Source organism: Tinamus guttatus, unplaced genomic scaffold, assembly GCF_059628265.1.
Source record: "Tinamus guttatus ecotype Peru unplaced genomic scaffold, ASM5962826v1 Tinamus_guttatus_pri_ptg000080l, whole genome shotgun sequence".
Classification (NCBI taxonomy): domain Eukaryota; kingdom Metazoa; phylum Chordata; class Aves; order Tinamiformes; family Tinamidae; genus Tinamus; species Tinamus guttatus.
In genome coordinates, this window is record NW_028288614.1 from 2,262,463 (window position 1) to 2,280,723 (window position 18,261).

Sequence of the window (18,261 nt, forward strand, 5' to 3'; positions counted from 1 at the left end):
TGGGATCTTGCTCCTGAGCAGTTTTAATCTGTGTTTGCTTTCCGTGTCTGGCCCTTAAAGAAAAATACATCTCTGATTAATTTTGGCTGGAGTGAAATTTGCATTGTGCATTATCAAGTAAATAACTTAATAACATTTATGCTCTCTGCTTAGGAAATGTTTCCTGTTTAACTGGACCACCAGGACTGCTTGTGGGATGTCAGCATCCAGTATCGGATTCTTTCATTTCAGTATTTTTAAGATAAAACCTTTCAAGAAAAGGTTTTTAAGAAAACCTTCTGATCTTGTATGTTTTTTTTCCTACTTTTTTTGGTGGATTCTTTAAAGATAAATTTCTAATATATCTAGGACTTGCTTTTTTTGCTAGTTTTGTGGGATTTTTTTCTTCTCTAACGTATGCATAGGAGGACAAGCTGCTATAGGTTATGCAAGCTGAGATCATCAGCCCCCATCTTCCTCCTGTGAGAGCGCTTTTGGCAACTCGTCGAGCTAGCAAATGGCACGTAATTTCTGTAACGTGGAGCAGAGTGTGGCAAGCTGTTCCAGAGATCTGGCTGGTCTCTGCTGAGGTGGAGGACATATGGTGCTCTTGGTCCTTTTCCTCTTTTCCTCCCTGTGTTTTCTAAACTAGAGCGCTCGTGGGCAAAAGGGTAGTTAAGTAGCTTGTTTCAGGTCCTGTTGCCGTTCTCCTTTGGCAATGGCAGCTCTAAAAGCACAGTTAGATGTTCAATAAAAATCTATACGCCAAAAAACAGTTGGGATAAAGGAGCTCGTGTTGTCATCTCGCTTCTGGTTGTTCTCATCCAAATGGCAGGCCTGACCGCGTCCGAGAGGGTAGAGGAAAGAGGGCAGGACATGAGGTTTGTTGGGTCCATGCCCATCCTTCAAGAATGGGGATGGAACTGGGAGGTTAGACCTAACTTCTCTCACTGGCTGTAAAAATAATCAGTCATGAGGACTGTTCTCCACTGGATCTTGAGTGGGCTTTGCAAGTCATGTGTGAACATGCTTGATGGAAGGCTAGGTGAACAGGATGAGTTGGCGTTGGTTTGGTTGCATCGGGGTGTTCAGAGAGCTTCAGGAAACGCTTGTGCAGTGCCCAGGTTCAGGTGATCACTGCCCAAGGCCGCGTTCTCCTGCTGTTGCTTCCCTTGAACAAAACTTTCCATGGAGCTTCCTGCTCTTCCTTGACTTTGAGGTACTGCCCATCCCCTGCTTCCTCCCTTAAGGCCTTCAGATAATTTATTTAAATAAAAACGAGATCATTTTGTTCTGTGTGGCAGGCTGGGTTGAGACCGTTTTCTCCTGCTCTTGGTTTCTACTTGGAAAATTTTGGATCAGGACTTGTCGTATTTGGGGTTTAAATTAGCACAACATGAGAAGAAAATTCTGAAAGCCGAATCAGTAAACCAAAAAACCAGGCAATGAAGCCAAGTACTTCATTTGTCTTCCCTTTTTATGTATCAGTTGTCATCTAACTGTCAAGTAGTGTTAAAGTTTATAATCCCCAATTTTTAATTAATTCGGCCTCATTCCATTTTTAGTTATTTTTTGTACAGTGTCATCGTTTGCATGGGGAATATATTTCAGTTTAACTCAGTGCCAATAAAAGGCTGTGACAGCTACTAAATTTTGCTTATCTTAAGAATATATTTGACTTAGGCTATATTGAGCCCTACTTTAGTAGTAGGAAAAATCCTTGAGTTTTTTCTTTCTTTTTTTTTTTTTTTTTAATGTGATAATTAAGATTTAAAATGGCTTTACTGCCTCCAGGGGGATGCCAGTGTAAAACTGGCCGTCCTGCTAAGACTTGCGTATGCTTGGCTGCTAATTTGGGATAAAACTCTTTGAATTCTGAGTTCTGCTCGCATTTAGTTACTCAAGAAAAGGTAATACTTGGTGCATTAACAAGCCTTTAGGCAGAGAGGTGATATTTCATTAACGAGCAGCATTCAGGCTGTGGGAGCCCATTTTCCTCCTTTGCCAGGAGAAGGTTGACCAAACCATGAAGGTCTATTGGTCAGTGGCCATATATAGACCTATGTTAGCAGGGTGGAAGGTGGTCTGGGGCAGGTGGAGTATAGAAGAACACTTCTCTACTTCACTTGAAGCTGTGGCATCAGTGATAATGCTCAGACTTGGTGTCATCTGCTTTTTGTGGAGCTGGATTATACTGTGGTGACTGGTGTGAAAGCCTTTCCCTTCAGTGTGAATTGAAACTTGCACTGTGATTAATCTGAAGACGTTTGACTGGGTGTCAGTATGGAAGTCCGAGTCTGTACAGAACCAGGCGACTTTTGAGCTTTGGGAATCTCCCATCTGAAGGAAAGAAACATTTGGAGAAGTTTCGAGAGGGCTCCTATGAAACATTCCTCTAGCAAAGGGCTTAAGGCAGTTTGCTAAGACGTGGAGTTGCTCTGCTATTGAAAGATGACAAATAGTAGCTCTATTTTGGTCATAAAGATCTTGTGTTCTCTTGCAGACTAGGTTGTGGCCTGGAGGATACTTCGTGTACGTGGATATCCACCTTGAAAAATGGTGAGATCTGATTTTGGTGATGGGGAAGGGCAAATCGCCAGTCAGCTCTAGGGTTTTTCTTTTTTTATTATTGAATAGAGTTGTAAATAATGCTTTAAGTAATGCCTTGTCTGTTCTCTCTGCCAGCATAAAAAGTTCAGCAAGGTGAAGAGAACGTGACATGAATAGCCACATATTGTCCCTGATTATTGAAGATCATCAGTTGAGTAATAAATAGCTATCTTGTGTAGACGTTTTAAGTATCAGAAATAAAAGCATAGGGCTACATTTTCTTGGACTGCATGTTCATCAATAGGGCTATGTTTTCATGGAGTATTGGAGGTTTAAAATTAATGGCTAGCCCTATACCAGACTTAGGGTGTTTCAGACCTTGCTCTCAAATTTAGTTCCATGTTTAGTTTAGCTGGATGGCAGAGAGTTATTTATTCTAAATGCTTCATTTTCACAAAATGTAGAAAACCAGGAAAGCACACACTGAGCATAAATGTTACAACATTCATCTTTCCAGTACATGAGAATAAATTTTGGATATGGAGACTTTTCTGTTAACTAAGTCACTAAGTCAGGTTTATTCCCAGAGTTCAGCGCCAGAAGAGAAACATGGTCTTGTTCAAACTGATGCTGTGGGACACAGGACTGAATCTCATGCACATCCAGAGGCTACTACCTTGGCTGGCCAGTCTTCAAGAACGGCAGGTAGTCTTGACGTGGAGGAGAGCACGTCTACCCTATTTGAGCTACTGATGGAGCAGTTAAGCTCGCTGGCAGTGACTTATTCCTCATTGTTTTTTTTCTTGTCCAGCTTCTACTTCCAGATGCCGCTTCTTGCTTTGTCTTTCTGGTCTAGATTGAAGAGACTTCTCATACGTGGGTTGCCCCCTCCCCTCCAAGACACTAATGCACTGTGATCAAGTAGCCTCTCAGTCTTCTTTTTGTTGAGCAAAATGAGCTCTTCATGGCTTTCACTGCATTTTCTCCAGCCTTTAAGTCAATTTTGTGGCTCTTTTCTGTAGTAGGTCAATTTTTCACCATCTCTTAAAACATTTGTTCACAGTGGAAATTGATGTGATATTCCAGCATTGGTCCCACCAGTGCCATATATAGAGCTAAAAATCACTGACTCCTGCTCGCTGTTCTCCTTTTTACACATCCAAGGATCAATTTAGCCCTTTGGTGCTGTGATACTGGACAGGGAGCTCTTGTTGCTCAACTTCAGACTTGCAGTTTTTCACGGAGCGGTTCTCCATCCTGAACATCAGCATTCCTTGTTCCCAACTCCGAGGGTCCCTTTCCTTTTATTAAAAGAAACTTTGTTCTAATAGTCCCAAATAGGTAGCAAAGAGGCCAACATGATATGTATGAATTGTGCTAGTTATTCTGCTCTATTAATCTTTATTTTCTACGAGTTTAGTAGTCATGGTTTATGTCAGCGTTTTCCTTTTGGCATGTTGGAAGGAGAGGATCCTCTCAAAGCCCCCCCTGGAAATACTCTGGTAATACCAAGGTGGGGATTACTTGACTAGGTTAGGTATTTCTCAATTAACCTTCCTCCTCTTAGCCTGTTTAATATTTGCACTGTGAATGCTGTACAGTGAGAAAGTTGAAGTATTTTGTCACAAGCTGTTGAAAATCTATTACCTTATCAATCACATATGTAATCCTGTCAGAGAGGGAAATCGGGTTTGTGAGATACAGCCCATTTTCTAGAATATCACGGTATTTATTCTTATCTTTTTGATTCCCGATCAGTTTAGGTAGATAGCATCTTCCCACTCTTTTTGCTTGGGATTGATGTCGGGTGAGTGCTCGCAATTACCTCGTCATCTCCCTTGCCCTTCTGGTAATCGTCGCGTTATCAGCGCTCCTCCCCAAGCACCCAGGTATGCCAAATGCTATTAAAAACGGGTGTCATCAGGGCAGAGTGTTGTGCGCTTGCTTGAGATGCTGAGTGTAGTTAATGCCTGAATTTCAAACTCCTCATCCATTAGGGGAAGTCTCATACCCTGTTCAGGCAGCGAGTGGCCTGGGAATTATGTCTTAATCCCCGCAGGATATTTCCTTCCAAACAGAAATGGGAGCTGTTGCCAAAGCATTAGTCCCTGCCACATTTCCCCTCTCCTGAAAGGTGGCATGTGGCATTTACGTATTCTGATATGGAAACAGGGAGCTTGCAACTACACTGAAGTAGGTGGAATTGAACTTGGTGTCAAGCAGTAACAGAAGGCTGCGTTTGGTGGACACCAAGGTAAATAACTTATTAAAAGACATTTTTTTTTAAATGGAAACTGAGTGGCTGCTGAAATTCCAGGGGGCTTTAAAAACTTGCCTGGCTTCGCCAGGGCTGCTGAGTCTTACCCGCACAGAGGGCAGCTTTTCTGGTAGACTTTGTACTGCAAATTAAGGACTGCCACGTTTGACCGAGTTCCCCAAACCTAGTGAAATACTGGTTCCTTTCTATCTGCAAAATACATACTTTTTACAAACCTTTATTTTTTAATGGGGTGAGAAGAAGGGATGACCTGAAGCTTTGGTAGGAGTGTTCCTGGTGGCTTTATCTGTGCTCCTGAGCCATAATCACATGAGAAAGGACCACCAGTGCTGGACAAGGGAGAGCACGTGCCTTGCATGACACCAAGCAGACTGTCTCTTAGCTGGAGCTGTCAGGACAGTTGCTGGCCCTGTGTTAATTACGTTGCTGCTTAAAAAACCCAGTTACCAGCCCTGTTCTCTGGACAGGCTGTGACAGGGCTTGGTGTCTTCACCAGGGTGACACATGTGGGGTGGGATCTGGGGTGGCAGCTCTGAAGGCAAGGAGAAGGCTGGGTAGAAGGAACAGGTGGTGAGAGTAAAAACAGCAGGTAGCCTTTCCAGCCCTTCCCTTATAGACTGCCCCTAATGACAATGACAACAAAAAATCAGAGTTTGATTTTGGCTTGATTACAGCACTGGAGCCTCCTCCTCCTCCGAGGTGCTAAGTGAGCCAAAATGTTTAATTCCGTGTGTAAAGTCCTACTGGATGGAAGCAGAATTTGCTTGAAAACTGATTTCTTACTCTTCAAGAAATCCATTTGCTAAACAGGAATTACTAGAGGCAGCGTGTGCTACCAGAAGAACGCCCAGGACTAGCTCAGTGCCACGGGGCAGCCGTTTCTCCGAGGTAGCCCGGCCACTTTCTGGGTTTCGTATCGCCGGGGTTGGCAGCTCCGTGGGCAGCTCTTGGGGCTCCTGGGGAGGCTCCGCGCAGGAATCCGGCTCCGTGTCGCTTCTGGCCACGATGGCTTAAATTCAACCCTCGGCGAGTGTTTAATCATGCCTCAAACCGCTTGGCTTTCCAGAGGAAAAATGATGTTTCTGCTCTGGTATCGCTGTCCAGCTCAATGTAATGAGTGGGGGAAATGCAGTGCCTGAGATGCAGCCGTCTGCCTCTCAAGACCATTTTCTTTCTGGCTTTTCAAGTTATCAACCCAAAACACTCGCCCATGGTCAGAAGCTCCTCCCTGTGCATGTTGGCATCTCCTACCAGCTCAAAGCATCTTTAGGCTCATGTTTTTTAGCAGACTTTTGAAGGAGGAGGAAGGCATTAAGGGCTCAGGGTAAGGGTCTCATCCAACCGAAGAAGCTTGTATTAGCAAGAAAAGTTGTAAAAATGTCGAAGGGGATACAGAGCATTTTTTTTAAGGGATCTGAGTTCTGGTGAAACTTCAAAGAAACCCTGAACAGCTGCTCTTGAGTGCTCTGAAAAGTGTGTGCTGTGAGTTAGATACAAAAGTGTTTGGACCACAGGACAAAAGCGGCTTCCATCTCTTAGACATCACAGCAGCATGCAGTAGAAATCCTAACTTTCATTAAAAAACAAACAAAAAATGAAGAAAGTCTTACTGAGCAGAATCCAAAAATCACTTCTACGAAATTTCCTGCAATGAGAATGTGTGGGAACTTTGCAAGGTACCATTTAAATCTTGGCTATATCTGTGTGTGTGTGTGTGTGTGTATATTATTTATATATATATCCAATCCAAAAATATATCTGTGTATATATTAAGGAAACTAACTGTAACAAAACAACTTTCATCCATGACCAGGATAAAAACTAAGGTGACATCGTCTCTTGTTCACTCATGACAAAATTAATCCAATCTGGATGCTGGATCTAGATCTATAAATATATTTATTATAATATAACAAGAACTTAACAGTAAACATAAACTATATACAATACCATTACAGATAACCCTGTTTTTAATATTATTCACAGAAATAGCCAGTTTTGTTCCAGTGTGAGAAATGAAGAAATAAGCTAAATTGGAAATGTTGAATGTGTTTAGGTCTTGTTGACAGGTAGCACCTCCTTTGGAGGTAGACACACACCAACACTAAAATTAGTCCTGCCCCAGGCAGTTAGAAACTTGTGCTCCAATCTTTAGGTTCACACTTGCACCCTGTTCGACATAAATACTTTAAATGACATACTAGTATATATTTTTGTTGTGCTTATTTTTTTTTCTTTAAAGAATAAATAAAACAACTGCATAACAAAGGCTGGAACCTCACTGTCAAATGAGAGACTTGAGTCACCCTATAGCTTGACTCAGCTGACTTGAGCACATTTTTTAAATACTGCAAGATACAAATTTCTTTTTCTTTTATTTTTATAAACGATTATTAATAAAATAAGATGATTAGCTAACCATCTGCATTGATTTTCCCCAAAGCTGTAGGCAGACCTCCCTCAGTATAAAAAGGCTAACATATTTGGTATGAAATTCAACTAGATATTGACTGCAACGCCTCACCCACACCTTGTAAAAGACCTTGAAAACCATCATGGCATTTGGAATTTGAGTCTGCAAAGGCAAGTATGGTAACATTTTTTCCTTCTGCTTGAAAAGAAATCGGACAACCCTTGGACAATCCTTAGCTTGGGGTTATTTTCCAGCTGTTGTTTTGAAGAGTCTTTTCCCTGCCCCCTCTATATTACCCCAACCATCTCCCATGTGATCTTCTGATGTATAAATTTATAAAGAATTTCCACATCACAATGCTTCTCTGGATAGACAATATTTTAATATATATAAAAATATAACCCCTGTGCTGTGTATATACTTACAACTCTACATAGTAATCATTTTAAGTCTGTTATACTGGGCTTAATCTATGCGTTTTTCTACCATGGAATTTAAACTTGTGTGCTTAAAATCTGTAAATAAGAAAAGTATAAGGTAAGATTCCCACACCGAAGGGGAAACTTTGCAAACAACAGGAGCGACACCCACAGCAACCCCTCAGACTTTACAGAAGAGGCAAAGGTAGTGGTGTATAACCCAACGTAAGGAATTTGGATGATAGCCAAAAGTGAGTGTGTAGCCGCAGCTGGAGGCATCTTCTCAACTTCTCGAAAATGTGGAAACCCCCCATTACAACATATTTATGTCAAAATGACTCCAATCGCAACTAAAATGTAGTTTAATCAGGAGAAGGCCTCTGGCGTCTAAGCCAATTTTGGTTTGCATTAGGGACTCAACTACTGCCAAGTTTGCTCATCAGCAGGAAACAGGAGTAAAACACTAGACCTTCACCCCCAACCCCTTGCCCACAAGTGCACGCACAGGCAGCAGAAACTCATACAACCCAACAGACCTTTTTTACTTTTTCTTTTTTTTCTCATCATATTATGTGGAATTGCATTTCCAATGGCTCCCCCAGCCCCCACCTCACCCCCATTTTGGGCTCTGCTCTAGAGAACGGAACTATCCATTTGATCCGATGGAAGACTGACATCAACGTGAGCCATCTGTCACACAAGCTTCATCTCAGTCATTGGTATTGAAAAGGATGTATTTGTTAAAAACAAATGTAGGAATCAAAGTGGTAAGGACACTTTGACCTTCCAAAGAGCCTGATGCCTAAAGTGTAGCAGTAGAACTAATCTGCATGGTTATTTTAAGAATCAAGCTTGAGCTGTAGAAGTAAAATGCAGATTTTCTTCCTCGCTTCCCCAGCTTAAAAAATATGTGAAATTCTATTGCACCTGGGTTGACCAAAAGCCGACGTCCAGAACAAGTGCCACTATAACATCTAGTGACACACTTGTATTATTAAGTTACACTATCATACATAGCACGGAGCTCTCTGCTCCTGGTTCACCAAAAGGTGAGGATGATTTCTCTACATTCAATGTAGACTCGATTCAAGACTTTAGAGCGATGTGTTCACTGGTCGTCTGTCTCTGCTGTGTTTGTTGGTTCAGGAGCAGTGTCCTCCTCGCCCGCTTGGGGCAGGGACAGGCAGTTCTCGGCCCCGCTCCGCGCTCCCCTCAGCCGCTCTGGATGTACTTCTTGATTACTACGCAGCCGTGCCGGAAAACGGGGCACGGCATGTTTGGGAGAAGTGTCCAAGTGTTTGTCTTGGGCTCGTAGGCTTCCATGTTTCCCAGCGCGGGTCCTTCGCTGCTCACAATCCCACCTGTGGCGTAAATTTTTCCGTCGAGAACCACAGCGCTACATTAAAAAAAGAAAGTTTTGGTTAGTCGTCTTATCAAGCAGTTCCTGTTTTATGCTTAAAAAGAACAAATCTTTTACAGCAAGAGGGTAAACTGTGAAAACACTTTTTGTTCTTATCTTTAGAAAGCTGTGTGGGCATTTCTCTTCCTTTTCTGTTTCTCTCCCAAATTACTCCTTTTCGTGCTCCTGCCAGCTAGGTAAGTGTTGCCTGGAACTTAAACAACAGCAATTAAGCTAAAAAAGATGTAGTTTGTCCAACCCACACGTGAAATCTGCAGCGAATGTGCCAGGGTTACGCCTGCCCATAGCACCATGCACGCTTAAAAGAAAAAAAGAAAAAGTAATTAGAGCTGCTCTTCTGGGCCCTTCCCTCCCGCAGCGAGGACGCCACAAGCAGCTCAGCTTTTTGTTTTCCAAGGAGCTGGAGTTTGCTGGGCAGTAGGAGAGCAGAGGAATTCACGTTTGGCCAGAAGCGCAGGGAACAAGACTCTTGGGTGGAACAGGGCTCTAGAGCTTCTATGGGAAATGGCCCATAAAAAACAGAGAAGTGGTTGAGCTGGATAGGGCTTTGGTTGTTGTTTGCTGGTGTTTGGATGCAAGTCTGTTGCGAAGAAGAGGCAGCGTGGATGGCTGCAGGTGGAAGGAGGAGAGTTTGATAGGATGGGTACAGGGGAGGTCAGGCTAAGAAGGGTGAGGTAACAGCAAAGGTAACTGCAGAAAAGATGGTGGCCCGGATCTACCCTGTCAGAGAATGGCAGTAACCCGTGAGCTTGGCAGAGGCAAGCTTTTATTTCTTCAAGCTAATTTTGGAACAGGGGGAAGATGTGACATACGCAGAAGAGAGCCCCGAATGACCTCCAAACAAATGGGGACCGAAAGAGCATGGCCAGAAAAAACCCAAAATGTGTGGTTTGGAAGAACATGAAACTCTGATGTCCTTGGGAAGAATCAAAGACTTAGATTAAAATTAAACCTCCCATGACAGTGGTGAGGTTCAAACAAGCCCACTCCCAGGATACCATCAGGAACTAGGAAATAATGAGAATCTTTTCAAAATAACCGTTAATCTGAGAGGAGGAGGAGGGAGTGAGAGCCTCGAACCCCTCGATTAGAGCCCATCCACAAATCAGCGGGGCTGGGTGATACAGAGCCCAGGCTCTTCAGGGAGTTTGCTAATGAACTTACTGAACCGCTGATAATTATTTTTGAAATGCTGGGGAGAAAGGGAGGAGGAGGAGGATTGGAGCGAAGCGCGCGCCGTCCTGCAGGGCGGCTCCGCGCGCCAGGGCTCGTGTGGCGCTGAGGGGGAGCTCGGCGCTCTCGCTGCCCGATGAATCCGCCACACGCGTTCACTAGTGCTACCGCCCTCCCTGCCCTCTGCCAGCGCCGCTTGTGCGCCCTGGATGCTGCTTTTCCTGTGGTGGAGCCTCCGGGGCCCAAGGGTGCCTCCGTGTGCTGTGCTGTAAATAAGCGATGGGCGCTGGGACGTGCCCGGGGGAGCAGGGCCTGCTCTCTGGCACAGGGCCGCCCGGCTTTGCTAATGCAGAGATGGCCCCATGGCAAAACCTGGGCATGGGGAAAAATCTGTGCAGAGGGGTTAGAGTGACAACATCACCACGTGAAGGGGGGAAAAACAAATAAAATCCTGCCCTCCCCTCTCCCCCCAGAAAGATATTTTATTAAAAAAGAACTAAAAATCAAATTAAAAATCATAAGATATGGGTTCAGAGCCTGGTTCCACAGCCCCCCAGTGCTGCTGACCCAGATCTTGTCCCTGTTAATGGCCACAGAAAAGTTTTACTCTACTGGCAGGGACAACCTCACCCTCACACAGAAAGGGACCTTCGTGGTTGTACCAGTTCCCATACCAGGATCTATCCAACACTATCCCTCACCCAAGAAAATCATTCTGGAAGGAGTGTTTGGCCTGCAGGGAAGGAAGGGAAGGGGCCCTTGCCCTGGAACAAGAGCTAAGCCACCTCCAACCCTTACAAGCTGCCTGCGTAGCCAAGTGTGGCCACAGATGCCAATGTTCCTCCTGTTCTCCAACAGCCAGGCTCAAGTACTGAAGGAAACTCTCGACCCACGGCTGAGAAATTCAATATTGTGGCCTCCTATTGTAGTCCTAACGCATTGGCTGGATGCTTGCGTTGCATCCTCTCTTTTGAAGTCCACATATGAATTTTCAATGTGGTTAGAGGAGCACCTGCCCCCTCCACACACAGAGCTAAGGCTGATGTTGCACTTAGCTTCCCTTAGGCTAAGAAAACCAGTGAGATGCTCTCAAGAAATGGGCAATTCTAGACACGCAGCAAATACTTACGTGTGCAGGGGACTTTAGAGATACTTGGGCATCTCCAGGACTTAAGTGCCAGGTAGGTACTTAAGATCCATTATGAATGTAGTCTTAGATTGCTATTTCTTTTCAGTATTAGGCCAATCACTGTTAATTTCTGAGACCTTAGGGAACGGAAAGCTCAAGTGGACCCTAAAACCCAAAGAAAAGTGAGTGGAAAGTAGCACATTCATTGCTTTCTCTTCATTACTGTGACAATATTTCTTTTCTCCCCTGTCTTCCATCCCATCTGCTGTAGAAACATCATTACCAAGGCTGGCATACAAAGAAAGAAATAATTACAATAATTAAGAGGCAAGTTTATTGCTCGGTGCCACTAATAGTGGGAGATGAAATGATTACAGGCTGCCAGAAGCTGACGAGGAAGGAGCTGCGTGCCATAAGACCTCACTATGGAAGACAACCCAATGGTGGCTCCGAGGGCAGTGGCTGAAGAACAGCCGAACTCGCACGTATCAAGCAACGTGCCCAGAGGAGGATGATCTTCATCAAATCTAACGTCTTCCTGGAAGGAGTGGATAAAATTACCTCCATTTGATGATGTTCCAGCATTTTGCAAATTCATTAGCCAGCAGGTTAATGACCGGGCTTTCTGCTCCCCGTTCCTTAGAGAGGCTTCATCTCCAGCCTTAGCCACAGTTTATTTGCCTGGATGTCCTTGACTGCCCAAACTATGAGCAGTAGTATCATGGTGACTGTCCCCTTGCAACATGGTCCCCTCCAATCCGCCCACTGCCCCCTCCAAAGCTCTGCAGCACACCCTGAAAGGCAATCTCAGTGAAGCTGAGGACATGTAAGCTTGGTGCATGTCTGTCTGCCTCAATTTTGGAGTGCTGCTTTCATCTGAAACCCCTTTGACTTCTTCTCTAACCGAGGATGGTGGAGATGACATTCTCTGGCAGCCGGCCATTGAGCAACTTGATGGACAGAGAGGAGTCATTGACTTTGAGTTGCTTTTTAAGCAGCGAAATCACATGTGAACAGCAGCCTTGCTGTCTGCTCAACAGCTAGACACCTGCAAACCTACTGAGCAGCTCTCTGCATCCATCGTGGAGGCCTAGGGCTTAGCACTGTGATCTGGGGCTCTCCAGCCACACAGCAGCTTCTCCGCTTGGTCACCTTCCCCTGCAGAGCATCGTGGGCCTTCCCCTTGGAAGCACCTCATAGCAGAATGGGCAGAGGTTTGGAAGCCAAAAAATTCCTGCTTAGTCCTAAAGATCTCACCTATCTTAGGTGATAGTGTTGAAGAAGAAGAAAAAATAGAAATTTTGTAAAGTCTAGGGTTGTACAAGTGATTTGAAATGGCTGAATTAGTGCCTTCTTTTGATTCACTGACACTTAGTATGTTTGGAGGTTACAAACAAAGTTTCTCTCCTGCCTCACTTGGGTATTCTGTGCCATGCCAGTAATTTAGTTGGAGCTGCTCCAAAACACACTGTTAAATATTATCAGTTAGATTTACAAAGAATCTGCTCAGAAGAAAATTTCCCATGTTTATTAGCACATGAATTTCATCTTTGTCACAAGATGTCAAGTGGAGTTGGTGAGGACAAAAGTGCGGGTGGGAGATCCTCACAAATGGAGTGTAGCAAGTCCTGGGACAGGCAGGACCTTGTGGGCATGCTGGTCATGGCAATGCCATGATGGCTGTCAGCGCCCCGTGAGCACCCCGCGAGCTGTGGCTTTAAGCAGGGCTCTCCTGATGAAACCTGGGTGGTGGTTTGCAGCGTGGACACGAAACGGCCTCCCCATGGATGGTGGTGGCCCGGACACCGGCGTGTCTCCCGAGGTGTTTGCCACTGGCAGCTGGTGTTACATGTTGGAGCTGAGCTGCCGGAGGTGTCATCTTTACCAAGGGATGGATAAACGAGGGTCCGGATTAGTCATGCTCAATTAGGAGGATACCATGGCCCTTCTTGGAGCAGGGCTGTTAGTGTGGGTGTTCTGGCCACCTTCCAGCTGGGCTCTCCCGTATCGTGTGAGCTCTTCCCCTTGCTAACGACACCCCCTCGAGCAGCAACGTTACTCGGTGCTGAAACCAGCGGCGCTCGCTGCACGTCAGCGACGTCCCGCACACTCCGCACGGATCGGTTACCCCTTGTGCTCAGAGAAATCTTCCTCGTTACGAAGTGCTACTGAAGTTATTGCTATTAGCCCACTGCTGTCGTCCTTGCCAGCTGTCTGCCGTAGTCACAGCCCCATGTCCCCTTCCAGATATGCCGGGAGGTTTGAGCCTTGCCATCCGTGGGCTCCAGGAGGATCCCTGCTCTGCAACAGCTCCGTTTGGGAGTAGCAGCCCAAACGAGCCGTGTTCCGACCCCTTCCAATGCCCGGATTTGCCACTAACTTCACAGTGAGGAAATGGATCCAGGAGAGGGGTTAAAGTCCTCAGCCTGACCCTGTTTTTGTTGTGCTCACATCTACGTTGTATTAAAGATTTCCATTCAGCAGCACCAACTAATAAATCTCCCTGGTTAACAGTCAGAGGCGGAGGAAGAAAATGCTTTTCTGGTGCCCGCCAGGGAATTGCTGGTGCTAAATTAGCATCTGTGGAATGACTGCCGGGCCCATGGAGCTGCTGCCGTTACCCGTGGAGGGTCTCGGCTGCCCGCTTGCATTTGCATGTTGACGGGACCCGAAGCAGGCCCAGTACGGAGCTTTTAATCATACATAGAAACCCATTCCGTATTCTTTTTGCTCGTGGAAAAAGAAAGCCTTGAAGGGCATCCGGGGTAGGGATGTTTGCCTGTCTGCAGAGAGGCATTTCTGTCCTTCATACTCTAGATGATCACACTCACTAGCTCCTGGCATGTTAAAAAACAGCGCAAATAAGAATAAAAGCAACGCAGTCAAGATTTTCCCAGTGAACTTGGTGCTGGATGACTCCAGCTGAGGGGAGATCAAGAGCATGCAGTTAGTTTTTAGGAAGCTGTTTATGTTGCTGCTTTTGAACCCTGTTTATGTGATCCACACTAATGAGCAGAGCAAGGAATCTGGAGATGCACAGACGAAGGTCAGAAGGGATCTGTGCGTTGAGTTCATCTGAGTCTCTGTATACACAGGCCGCAGCCTCTTCCCCAGGCAGCATCTCTCTCAGCAACATCTCTAATCTTATCTTAAAAACACCAAGTGTTCATGACTTCACCCTCTCCCTTGAAGGCTCATGGTTTAATTGTCCCTGCTGTGGGAAGTGGCCTCGCTCCGGGATGTGGAACTTGGCTTTGCTGCCTCCGTAACCTGCTGCGCCATCGCCTGCAGGACAGGGAGAATCCCGCCTGGTCCCTGCGATCACGTCACCTCTGTCACCTCATTTCTTTGATAAACTCCTTATATTTCATGCCAACGATGTGATTCGCAGTGCTGGGTCCTTCTTGCTGCTCTCCTCCGACCTTCACTTGGCATTTGCACACGTCAGTGCGTGGACCCAAGACCCACTTAGCACTGCCCTAGGCAACAGCACCAACGCCTCCCACCGTGTTTCATCTCCCGGTCGTGCTCATACGATGCACCCAGTCAGTGCTGTCACCTGCAGTCCCTATGAGAGCAGGTTTTCTGTTGCTGAGATTGGGCGACAGAGCTGCCCAGAGAGGCTGTGGAGTCTCCTTCTCTGGAGATCTTCCAAACCCACCTGGACGTGATCTTGTGCAAGGTGCTCCAGGTGACCCTTCTTGTTGGATGACATGATCCAGAGCTCCCTTCCAACCTCAACCCTTCTGTGCTGCTGGGATTGCTGGTAAAAATATTAAATAGCACTGAGGAATGACTCAGTGCTGCTAGTGATGGCCTTGCTCAGTGATAGTGTCTCATTAACAACTACATTTTGAGATCTGTCAATGAAGCAGATTTAATCTCTCTAATGTGTGCCTTGTTAATTCCATATAATACCAGCCAAATGCCTTGGAGAAATCACAGTATATTATAGCAACACAGTTGTCTTAGCAGCCAGACATGTTTTACTAAAAAAAAATCTCCTGCAAAACAAAACAAAACAAACAAAAAAGCAACTCCACTCCCCCCAAAACCAGAAGACATCAGGTTTGTTTGACCAGACTCATCTTCCAGGAAGCCGCACGGATTGCTGTTCATTATATCAACAGTATTCAGTTATTTGTTGATGGAATCTCAAACTAACTAACGCTATTTTGCAGAGGACCAACATGAAGCCAAATGAGGCCAATTAGCCTGATGTTGATCCTCTGCAAAACTAATTACTGCTGTACTCAAATCCTGCCTTTCGCCCTTCCAAAATACGGGAAACACCTTGGCAGGGCCCTGAGCTGCCTGAATCCCCCTGAACTGCAAGAGTTATTAAAAATCAACAAGGGTGGATCAAACAGCCCCTCAGCTGCATCTCCGAAGACTCCTGTGTCTAAGATAGCTAGTTTGCCTCATTTGAGAATTTAATTTCTGCTTCTTTTTGCATCTCTTTTTTTTTGCTACAAAAAGGTAAATGGTCATTTTTGGTCCACCCACGGATTAATATGGAGTCAAAACTTCATGCCTCCTTCCAAATACAGAAGAGAAACATCCATGAAATGGTTCTATATCACACTTTACTACTTCATCAGCCTCAGCTGCAATGGATTTATCACTGATTAAGGTTGCAAATTTAATCCTAACATGTTTAAAATGACCTTTTTTCTTTTAACTCCCATTGGCTACTAACGCTTCTCTGGTTGCCTTAGCTCCCTTTAGCAGCAGCCAGTTTTTATCCTACACCTCCTATTCAGTCCTGTTAAAGCTCCCCTTTTCCCTCTTTCCATACATATTGATTCATATATTTTTGACCACAGCTTCCACATCTCCTTGAACACTTCCCAGATCCTAAGAACTTCTGAAATTGTGCTTTTTGGAAAGCGGTTGGGATGCACTAAGCTATCTTTGGAAGGTGGAGGCGGGGCACACACCACTTCTTGTAGTGCCAAACCGATGCTTAATTAGCTGCAGGAAGGATATTTAGAGAGGGGTTCCTGATCTCTCTTGGTAACACTGCTGATTTGCCTCAGCAGCCAAGAGAGGGCGCTCCTCAAATTGGAAAAAGGAAAAAAAGCAGAAAACGTGGAAAAGCTGAGCAAAAAAAAAGCCACCCAGAGCTAACTGTGCAGCACTAAGAAGGAATCTGCTCTTCTCCATCAACGGGTTGGATTAAATACACGAAAGCAAAGTGAAGGGATGTTTTTTTCTGTCTGGTGACAGGCGCTGGGGACATCCTGGGTGACAGGTCTAGTTTTGGCACCCGGCCACTTCGCGCTGTGGATGATGCTCCCGTGCTCCTTCCCAAAGGCCTTCGAGTCCCACCGGGAGCTGTGGCGGGCTCCAGGTTTTACTTTTGCTGTCCAGCTCGGGAAGTCTGTTCAACCCGTCGGGGAAACGAGCCCGAAACACAAGCAGAATAAAGAAATAATAACGAACGTCGGCACGCGGCGCTTGGTGGGCACTCTTCTTTCAAAGCTCTTCTAGCTGTTTAGTAAAAAGCCAAACCTGTTCTGCACCCTGGCAGGCTCACAGACTGCAGGCACTTATCGTCCAAGTGTGGAAAACAGCGTTAGGGGGTTTGCTGGAAGCAGAACCCCGTGTACATCCCTCCCTCCCTGCAGCACAAGGAGACAAACGAGCCACAGCAGGACCCTGCAAGCGCCTCCTGGAAACGCCGCGTCCCCAGACATGCAGAAATCCATATGGAAAACACCCCTATGGCACAGGCATCCCTTCCCCTGCCCCTCTCGCTACAAGGCAGCACAAGGTCATTTTTCAGTGGAAAAAAAAGAATACGAAGGCAGCGGTAATTCCATTTGAATGTTTTTTTTTTTCTCACCTGCAGAACTGCCTGGAGTGGTTCATGTTGGGACCTGCTTTAATATTGCCTTTCTCTGGGTCATAGATGGTGGTTGCTCGCGCATAAGCTCCTCCGAGAATAAAGATGAACCCATTGAGAGTGACTGCGGGAGCGTATTTGTTATCTGTCAACGGAAAGCAACACTGAGATCAGTTTTAGGCTCCAGTTTGGAGACCGGTTTTTACTTATACATTCCCCTTATTTACAGATAAGTCACGTTTCTCTAAACCTCCAAGGCTAGGGGAAGAAAAATGAGGGACGATTCCTTGTTTCTGCTCGTTCAAGTTCGCAAAGGCACTTTTAAAGGTGGCCAGTGCAAGCCCTCCCCTGGATGCACCTCCCTCCAAGCCGGGAATCACGGTTTTCCTCTCACCAGATCTCCTGGAGCTGCCTGGGAAGGGCGGCTCTTCCATCCCCAGTTAACAGGACAACTGTTACAGGATTTTGCATCTCTGCAAATTTTCACTCAGATCCTTCCCTGTCTCGGGGCCCAGAGCAGGGGAGCCCACGGTGCCAAGTCCCACTCAGTGATGTCCCCAGGTAGGTTCTTGTCTTTCCTGTGTCACTTCTGCTGGTGGGAGGGTCACTCACACAACCCAGGAGACACCTGATATCCCCCCCCTACCTCCCTGCTTCATTTGTCACTTAAGTTCAGCTGCATTTTTACTCTCCGATGTGGGAAGGCCCTTGAACAGTCCTGCACTCCAGCAGCAAACAGTGTGAGGTTGGGGTTTCTATTAAGCAAATTCCTTCTCAGTTAAAACCACACTTAAAAACTATTGGGCAAGCCGCAGATTTACTAAAACATATCTGGTAAAGCTAACCATAAAATCATTGAACAAAGCAAGTCCTAATTTAATGAGCTGACTCGTCCTGGATGCTGCCACCTCACCATAAGCACATTTGCACCTTATTAAATGCTAGCCAGCTGAGTTGAAATGTCTCAGGATGGTGTCTGTATTAAGGCAGTGCAGTATTTTAATCAGTAATTCAGGAGTCCTGGGGAACAAAAGAAGGGTAAATTCATTGCT

At 45.6% G+C, this 18,261-nt stretch overlaps 1 protein-coding gene across 1 annotated transcript in view; it reads right to left on the reverse strand.

The window, feature by feature from the left end:
• Positions 1-8,355: 8,355 nt before the first annotated feature.
• The window catches only part of KLHL29 (kelch like family member 29), a 316,093-nt gene continuing 306,187 nt past the window's right edge, over positions 8,356-18,261 (reverse strand). Inside the window, exons 13-14 of the mRNA XM_088520134.1 lie at positions 17,210-17,354; positions 8,356-9,035 (exon numbers count right to left, since the gene is read on the reverse strand). Of these exons, the coding sequence (XP_088376260.1) occupies positions 8,852-9,035; positions 17,210-17,354 (329 nt within the window). The 3' untranslated portion in view covers positions 8,356-8,851. The remainder of the gene's footprint in view (positions 9,036-17,209; positions 17,355-18,261) is intronic.